We start from the raw sequence: 9,227 nt of genomic DNA, 5'->3' as shown, positions 1-9,227 counted from the left end.
GGGGGGGCTGGGTGCCAGGACTCCTGGGTTCTCTCGTAAAAAAATGACCTGGTTTAATAATGTCTGGGGTTATAGGAACAGGGGCAGGGAATTTTTGTTTAATACCAGTTTTCTTTTAAATCAGAAAATGCAGCTTTTATAGTTTTCTCTGCCTCTTGTGGCCAGTCCACATGGAAGATAACAGCCTTCTACAGCTGCATGCTAATACTCCTTTCTCTCAAGCAGCAGAGGCCCATGCTGTGGACTGTAAGGGTCTAGGATCAAATCCTGCTGATAAGGAAGCAGGGGAAGCTTTGTGAAACTTGCGTTGTTTGCAACCCAGAGATTGCCCCATTATGTTAGAGCCTGGAAGTGAAATGGATTAGAAACAAAAATGAAATTGACTAGACCCGATTCATTGCCTCACCTGCTCGAAATGCAAAACGGAAATCATGCGGCCGGCATGAATCCCTCCTGCTCTGCACATTGGATTGTGTCTTATTCTTGTTGCAAAGCAAATGTAAAATGCCCCCGTGGGGGTGAGTGATGGATCTGATCTGTTGTGTTTTAGACTCACTTTGTCCAAATGTACCAAAAGGTCATGGAGATTCTCTTCTAATTTAGGCCAGTTCAGCCCTGTAAGGTGTGTTTATTGTGTGTGGAGTAATAATAGATTAATACATTTTAGGGCAAGAAAGGGCCATTAGGATCAGCTTAATCTGACCTGTTAACACAGATCAGAAAATTTCTCCTAGTAGCTCCTGCATCCATCTCATAACTGCTGGTTGAGCTAGATCTTTTGAAGAGAAATGTCCAGTCTTGATTTCGAGTGATAAAAGAATCCATCACATTCCTGGATAAACCATGGTTAATCACCTGGACTGTTAAAAATCAGAGCTTTATTTCCTGTTGGAATTCACCTCCTCTCAGCTCCCAGCCTTTCCATCGCGCTATACATTTGCCTGCTAATATTTAATTATATCAACGACTGTGTTTATTTAACAGAAATAATTCCACTGAGCTCGGTTGAAACTGTCCAAGAAAGGCAAAAGCATTTTTATCCAGAGACACTCCACCCCGAAGGATTACATCATCAGAACAGACACTCATTGGTGATCAGATCCCAAAGACAGGAAATTCATAGAGAGGGAGGTTTCTGTAGGTGCATAGAGAGGGAGCATTTTCTCCCTTCTCTGGGATGAGATGCCCTGTTCCAATGAATATGCACAAGATCGGGATGTGCCAATATTTCTCCAGGACTCTTAACTCTGGATTTCCTGGGATTATTAGTGATTAAAATAATCAGTTTTACCAAGGCATCAGTGCCTTGCCATTTTTTAACGGTGAGGGGAATTAACCAGTGGAACAATTTACCAAAGGCTGTGGTGGATTCCCCACCCCTGGCAATTTTTAAATCAAGATTGGATGCTTTTCTAAAAGATCTTCTCTAGTTCAAACAGGGATTAATTCAGGAACGTCGTATGGCCTGTGTTATACAGGAGATCAGAGGAGATGATCTAATGGTCCCTTACAGTCTATGAACCCTTCCGTACACTTTATTCCAGTAGTGTCTAGTGATCCCAATGTTGTTCAGGGCCCTTTTTGTGCTGAAAAGGGGGGTCCCAGGTGCAAAAAGGGGTAAGATTAAAACCGTCATTCAACACTAAAGAGTTGAAAGCGGTCTGGGGTTTCATGTCAAATTACTGCCGACTTCATCCCATGGCAACAACAACCAAATCTCTTTATCCTTGTATTAAAGATACACAAAAAGAAGGAAAAACAGCGAAGGCTGTGAAAAGTAAAGTCTTAAGTCAGGCTTTTATTTTTACCGTCCCCCTTATTCCCTTTCCTTTGAGCTGTAGGGTTTCTTTTTAAGCATGTCTGACAGTCTTTTAGTGGCCAAGAAGTGGTGGCAGCCCCATCCCTTTATCCTTAACCAATCACAACACATTTTGCTGACTGCAGCAATAAACGCTCCCTCCCGATTCTCGGCTCTTTCAGCTTCCTGTCACGCCAGCCAGTGACTGTCCCTGGAGCTTTGCGGAACCCTTCACAGGCTCCCACTGCAGCAGAGGGCCCAACGCTGGCACTACAGAAGCTGCAGCATGGCATTGCAGCAGAAAGCTGAGGCAATATCTAACGCAGGAATGGCAGTGTCCCATCCCCGGCTCACGGTGCATCCCTGATCCCTACCACCGGGGCGGCCCCCTTGGGTCCCAGGCTCAGCACGGCACCGGTCTCCTCCTCGGCGTGTCCCTGGTGGTGCCGGGTCAGCTGGTGCTTGTGGCAGAAGCTCCTCCCGCACTGGGCGCAGCGGTAGGGCCGCTCCCCTGCGTGGAGGCACCGGTGCTGTGCCAGGCTGGAGCTGAGACAGAAGCTCTTCCCGCAGTCAGGGCAGCGGAAGCGGGTCTCGCCGGCATGGGGGCGCTGGTGCTCGATCAGGTTGGAGCTCTGGCCGAAGGCCCGGCCGCAGGCAGCGCACAGGTAGGGCCACTCGCCCGTGTGGGTGCGCAGGTGAGTCACCAAGTGCGGCTTCTGCCGGAAGCTCTTGTCGCACTCGGTGCAGCCGTAGGGCCTCCCAGAGCCCTTGCTGCGCCCAGGGGCCCTCCCATGCTCCCTGGGCCGAGGCGGCCTTGCCACGGCCGAGGGCTCGAAGAGGATGCCCAGGAGCCGGCCGAAGCCTCGCTCCCGGCGGCCAGATGTAGCAGATCTGCCAGGCGGGGGCACCTCCTGCCCTCTAGCACCAAGGGCCCCCTGCTGGCTCCCCCAAGTCCTGCCCGGGCTAGAGTTCTGCATGGCCCACTTCCGGGCTATCCCCGGGAAGGTCTGCTGAGGTTCCAGCCTCTTGAGGCTTCCCTGGATGGGATTCTCCTGGTTCTGCCTCCAGCGCCTCTCGCCTGCTGGGAAAGGAAGAGAGATTCAGAGAGGAAGGTGTAAACGGGCAGAGCCCCATTACCGACTCCTGTGGAACAATGTTGATTTACACCTTCCGGGGATCTGGCCCCACTGACTCCAGCAGAGCGACATTGATTTACACCCTCCGGGGATCTGGCCCCACTGATTTTAGGCCAGAAGGGACCATAACATGATCATGGAGTCTGATGTCCTTCAGGGAACACATTGAGGAAATTTCACAGAGTGATTCCTGAAGAGAATCCAGCCGGGACTTGTTCCCTGCGCCGGGGAGAGAGGGGTCAGTAAAGGGGTTGGTCACTGAGCAGAAAACCTGATGGGCAGGAAGCAAATCCCCCCAACCCCTTCCTCAGGGCTGCCCCAAAATCCCAGCCGAGCCCTCAGAGAAAGGCTGGGGGAGGGGAGGGCTCCTGCCAGGGGTGGGATCCAGGAGAGACACCTGCTGTGAGGACAGGGACCTGCTGGGGACGATACAGAGCGAGTGGAGACAGACCTGGGGGGCTCCCGCTGGCTTGGCTGGGATCCCAGCTTTTCCCTTCACTCCCAGCCGGTGTCCCTCATTCCTTACCTGTGCGGGTGATCTCGCTTTCCTCAGAGCCCTGGAGATCCGGGACCCTCGGCTCTTCCCCGGGCTCCATCCAGGAGATCACGGCCGGGTCTGGGACGGGGAATCCTGCTCGGGGGAAGGAAACAGGCGAGATGGGGCTCGGTGAAATCTCCCCTAAGGGCTTGGTGCAGAGAACGCGCCCTGATTTTAATCCCAGCCCCGCTCTCTGTGGGGACACATGGGATCAGAGTGGAGGGGGAAAGTTCACAGGGACTCCTGTGGGCAGGTGGGCTGTGCCCCCTGTGAGGGAGTCAGGGCTCTGCATTATGCTCCATGGGGCAGGGATTGTCTCTGTTCTGGGTCTATGCAGCGCCAAGCACAGTGGGGGCCCGGCCCATGACTGGGTTTCTTAGGCATTACCGTAGTACACCTAATAAATAATGTACAGTGCCCAGCACAATGCGGTCCTGGCCCGTGACTGGGTTCCTAGGGATTACCATAATACACTTAATATATAAGGTGCTAGAGCCATATAAATACAATACATCTTCTCAGTGGTAAGAGGTGGGGGTCTGGCAGGGGCCACGCCCCCAGAAATCTATAGGGCTCGGGAAGAATCATGAGCTGAAGCCGCCCTGGGTGCATAACCCCCCTCCACACACACACACACACACACATTCCCAGGGAGCAGGGGCACCAGCGCCTCACCCAGCGAGATCAGAGTCTGGTAATTCTCCTGCATGACGTCCCTGTAGAGCTGCCTCTGCCCTTCGTCCAGGAGTCCCCACTCCTCCCGGGAGAAATACACGGCCACCTCCTCGAACCCCACCGGCGCCTGGTGAGTGATTACAGGACAGACAGTGAAAACAATGCTGTTCACATGGTCTCTTGTGTAACTCCCCAAATGCCACTGCAGTGACCACAGATAGTCCCCAACCTGATCTATCCCGTCCCCGCTGCCCTGAGCCAGCCGGTCCCCCTGCCCTGGGGCTGGATTGGAGCTGGCACCCCCTAGAGGGGAAAGGCCTTGTGCCCCATTCCCCATTGCCCTGGGCTAGCCAGCCCCCCTGCCCGGGGGCCCAGAGCGGTTCTGATTGCCCAGTGGGGTTAGGGAACATTTCTAACCCCTCTGCCCCACTCCATACTTATTATTAACCGGGTTTGTTACAGTAGTGCCCAAGGGCAGAGCTCAGGGACTGTTTCCTACCGGGGCTGCCATCCCCCCGGCTGTCTGGTTCTCTTGCTGGGGGGAGTGTATGTGTGTGGGGGGGTCCTTCTCCCCTCCTCACTCTCTCTGCGGATCTCGCTCTTCCTCTCCGCTCCCTTCCTGTGCATCTGCCCCCCAGCGGGGACACACTGGGGGCCCAGCCCGCCTCTGTCCTTTGGGGGCAGCCCTGGGACCCTGTGTCCCACAGCAGGGCAGACTAGATGAGCACAGCGCTCCCTCCCTTCTGGCCTCTCCCCTGAGGACCCAGGAGTCCGGGCAATCAGCACCGTTATAAACACCATCCCTGGGAAAACATCCCAGCCGCTGCCGGTTCCTGGCGCAGACTGGCTCCGGTTCCAGCCTCCCTGCGCCGCCCAGCTCCGTGCCCCGGGGCCCCCCGCACCCGGAGCCAGCCGCGGCGTGGGGGCAGGGGGCTAGGCGGGACTGCGCTGCTGGGCCAGCCGGGCTGGAGCCGCGGGAGGAACCAGGGTGCGCAGAGGAAGGATTTCCCGGGAACACCCAGCCTAGAGGCTCCCACATTGGAGCCGCAGATAGGATCCCATCATCCCGGGGAGTCATTAGCCCAATGCCCTGCCCCCCTTAGCAGCCTCCGGGCGCGGGGGAGCAGGGAATCAGGACCCCTGGGTTCTAGCCCCAGCTCTGGGTGGGGAGGGGCTGAATGGGTTAGATTCAGGACCGGGGGGGATCTAGTGGGTTTGAGCAGGGGGAGTCAGCTCAGCAGGACTCCTGGGTTCTAGCCCTGTGTTGGGGGCTGTAGTGGGTTACAGCAGAGGCTGGGAGTCAGGACTCCTGGCTTTTAGTCCCTTTGTTCCCTGCAAGGGGCACTGCCCCTCTCTCCCCAGAAATCTCACGGCCTCCAGGGGACCCCCGTGAACTTTCCCCCCTGCTTGGATCCAACATCCCTCCACTACAGAGAACAGCCTGGGGTTAAAATCAGGGCACGGTCTCTGTACCAAGCCCTCAGGGGAGATTTCACCAAGCGCCCTCTCTCTCGCCTGTTTCCTTCCCCACCAGCAGGATTCCCTGACTGGCCCATGATCTCCCAGATGGAGCCAGGGGAAGAGCCAAGGGTCCCAGATCTCCAGGGCTCCCAGGAAAGGGAGCTCCCCAGAGGTGCCCACCCAGGTGAAGAATAAGCAGCACTGTCTCGGAGTGAAGGGGAAAGCTGGGGTCCCAGCCAAGCCACCGGGAGCCCCCCAGGTCTGTCACATCTCATTCAGTCTCATCCCCAGCAGGTCCCTGTCCTCATAGCAGGTGTCACTCCTGGATCTCCCAGTTCTACGCTGTTGGGTCTGATGGCCTCTGCTCATCTGTCCTTGAAATTATTGTGCAGTGACACTTTTATCAACAGAGGACGGAGGGATGTGTCTGCAGCCTTAACAAAGTTCTGTCAGATATTTATTTTTCAGGACCACGGTCTTAGCTGGGGTAAATCCACTGTAACAACACACATGGATCATGGGTCACGAACTCTAGCACCTTTGGAGCTCACAGCCTGAGATAGTAGATACTGTTTTCACCTCTCAGCTCACTACCTGAGCAAAGAAAGTTTAGCTCACAGGTTCATAAACCTTTTACTTCACCCAGCCACTAGAAGGTGATAAAGACCTGCACTGTTTAGTCATGGTCGATGACACCCACAGCAGATGTTCTTCTACCCCTTAATTTCATCTTTAGGCTGCAATGTGAATGGAAGGTTGAAGGTGAAATCAATGGACAGAAGTGAGCTTCTCCTTACAGTTGATTGGGAATTGTTTTGACATTCCCCCCCCCCCAAAAAAAAACCCACCAAATCCTCAAAACCGAAACTATTTGCAGGCAAGGGTGGGTTTTAATAAACTTCCCCACTAGGAAAGAGCATAGAACGTCTTGAAGAAGTCCCCCTTTGACATTTTTTAAGCAAAAAGCTTTGGGTTTTTTTGGTTCCAAATGACTTCACGGAATTTAATGTATACTAAAAAACCTAAAATAAAAAAGGAAAAATAAGGTCCAAGTTGAAACAAAACATTTCAAAATGATTTTGAAACCTGAACACATTTTTTTTCCAGTTTGTCGATTTGCAAACATCTTTGAGATTTCAATTTTTTGTCCCTATTCAGGACAGGAAAGTTTTGCAAAATCTTGAACATTTTGGCTGGACAGAAAAACCATTTTCCACTCAGTCCAACTTCTGATAGCACATACCCAGAATGCTTTCTAAGGACTTCTCATTGACAGACATGGCTATTGCATGCACCTGGGTTTTTACTTTCTTTTTGTGTCTGTTTTTGCTAGCATGAATCAGTGTTTTGTATTGACATGATTACTACTAAAATATGCATTTTTTAAAAAAAGAGGAGAGAGGTCTTTTTTTTTTTCCACTGTGAAAATTTTTACTAGGGCTCCATTTCAACCTGGGAAGTCATTAAAGGTTATAATAAAACTCAGTGAAGTGTTCCTGAATCATCTATGAGATAGATTGATGAGTGCGTATGGGGATGGATGGATAGTTAGCTAGCTAGATCTGGGTTCTAGAATCTGTCTATCCATCCCTGTACACATCCATCCATCCCTGTACACATCTAATCTATCTATCTATCTTCATCTCTAGATCCTCATTTGCTGATCCAGATAATGCAGTGGTTCTCAAACTTTTTTACTGGTGACCCCTTTCACATAGCAAACCTCTGATTGCGACCCCCCCTTATAAATTAAAAACAGTTTTTTATATATTCAACACCCTTATAAATGCTGGATGCAAAGCGGGGTTTGGGGTGGAGGCTTACAACTCGCAACCTCCCATGTAATAATCTCGTGACCCCCTGAGGGGTCCCGACCCCCAGTTTGATTACCCCTGAGCTAATGTATCCAATCTGTCTAATACAGATAAATCGGAATGCTAGGATCTATCTTTCTATCTATCCCTTTACAAACCCACCTATCTACAGATGGAAAGTGATATATAAGAGCTGGGCATTCTTTCTCTCTCGCTCTCTCCCTCCCATATGCACAGGAATGGCTCCAGGGTTTTTGCCCCCCTAGGCGGCAGCGCTCCTCCTCTGAGCATTCGGCGGCGGGGGTCCTTCCGCTCTGCGTCTTCGGGGCACTTCGGTGGCGGGTCCCGGAGCAAGTGAAGGACCTGCCGCCGAATTTCCGCCGAAGACCCGGAGCGGAAGGACCCTCCGCTGCCAAATTTTCACCAAGGACGGCAAAATGCCGCCCCCCAAATCCTGCCGCCCTAGGTGACCACCTAGGATCGCCTAGTGGAATCGCCGGCCCTGCATAGGCACACACCTCTCTCTCTCTCCCTCTCTAAGCCTTTCCTCACTGTGGTTTCCGAACACCTCATTAGCCCAGTATTTTGATATTTAAACACCCCCTCTCTCCCCGGCACAGGAAACGAGCCCCGGCTGGATTCTCTCTCTCTCTCACACACAGCAGGGGCTGGGATGGAGGAGGAGAATCCGCAGCAGGAAAGGCCAGCGGGAGCAGAGCTGCCTGAGACATCCCAGAGCTCTGAGCAGGGAGACCCCCCGGGGGAGAGACATGCTCAGCAGGGGCCAGGCTTCTGGAAAGACAAGTCAGGCGAAAAACCCGACACGTGCCCCTCCTGTGGGAAGAGCTTTAGCTGGCGCTCCCACCTGGCCATCCACCAGCGCACCCACACGGACGAGCGCCCTTACCGATGCACCGAGTACAGGAAGAGCTTCGGCCAGAACCACTGTGCACCAAGGCACCCACACATTCCAGGTGCTATTTGGGATTGAATCGGTAGAGATGGCAATGTCATCTGGGTCCCTCTCTGTGGCCTGGCCTGGTCAGGACATCTTTCAGGATCAGGACGACAAAGGTCCAGGGTACGAGGAGACGGTGGGGGTGGCATCTATCATGGCGAAGCACCTCCTTTTCCTTCTCTTGTCTTGACGTCAGCCAGCGTCATGGTAGGCAGCTCTTCCAAAACTCTTTTCTCCTTAAGGACCCCAGAAGGAAACTGATGGATGGAGCAGCCCATCTTCTCATTGTTTTGCCCACCAATTAGGCCTAATTTCTGAGATACCAATTTGGTCCATTGATTTCCAGTCCCTCATGCCTCTTTCTTACCAGACATGATCATAACACAGTTCTTGAGTTATATCAACAGACCTTTCTGTGTTTGGACTAACTCAGCCTTTCCACCTCTCTTTTGTACCTTTTCCCCTCCGCATCTGTCGTTATGGGTTATTCTGACCTTTTATAAACTGTCACATGCTTTGTACAGGTGAGCTCACCATTAGGGTACATTTACAGGCCCAGTTATCACCACAGGAATTAAACATTGGACCAACTTACCAAGGACCATGGTGGATTTGCCATCACTAGCAATTTTTAAATCGAGACTGGATATGTCATTCTAAAAGGTCGGCTTGGGTCCAAACAGGAATTAATTCAGAAACGTTCTCTGGCCTCTGTTATGCAGGAGGTCAGACCAGATGATCACAATGGTCTCTTCTGGCCTTGGAATCAATATTAGTATAGGACTAACCTAGGCTGTAACCCGGGTTGTGCCCCAACACTCCTTCCATCCGCACACGCTCCCTCTCA

General features: G+C 52.5%; 1 protein-coding gene across 1 annotated transcript in view; it reads right to left on the bottom strand.

Annotated features, from left to right (window-relative positions):
* LOC117876321 (zinc finger protein 436-like) overlaps positions 1-5,282 on the bottom strand; it is an 11,480-nt gene extending 6,198 nt beyond the window's left edge. The window contains exons 1-3 of the mRNA XM_034768360.1: positions 4,148-5,282; positions 3,461-3,568; positions 2,212-2,879 (exon numbers count right to left, since the gene is read on the bottom strand). Coding sequence (XP_034624251.1) covers positions 2,212-2,879; positions 3,461-3,568; positions 4,148-4,484 — 1,113 coding nt within the window. The 5' untranslated portion in view covers positions 4,485-5,282. The remainder of the gene's footprint in view (positions 1-2,211; positions 2,880-3,460; positions 3,569-4,147) is intronic.
* Positions 5,283-9,227: the final 3,945 nt, after the last annotated feature.

The sequence above is a fragment of the Trachemys scripta genome, chromosome 4 (genome assembly GCF_013100865.1).
Source record: "Trachemys scripta elegans isolate TJP31775 chromosome 4, CAS_Tse_1.0, whole genome shotgun sequence".
Lineage (NCBI taxonomy): Eukaryota > Metazoa > Chordata > Testudines > Emydidae > Trachemys > Trachemys scripta.
The sequence above is the reverse complement of the archived record's forward strand: the minus strand, read 5'-3'. Positions and strand labels throughout refer to the sequence as shown.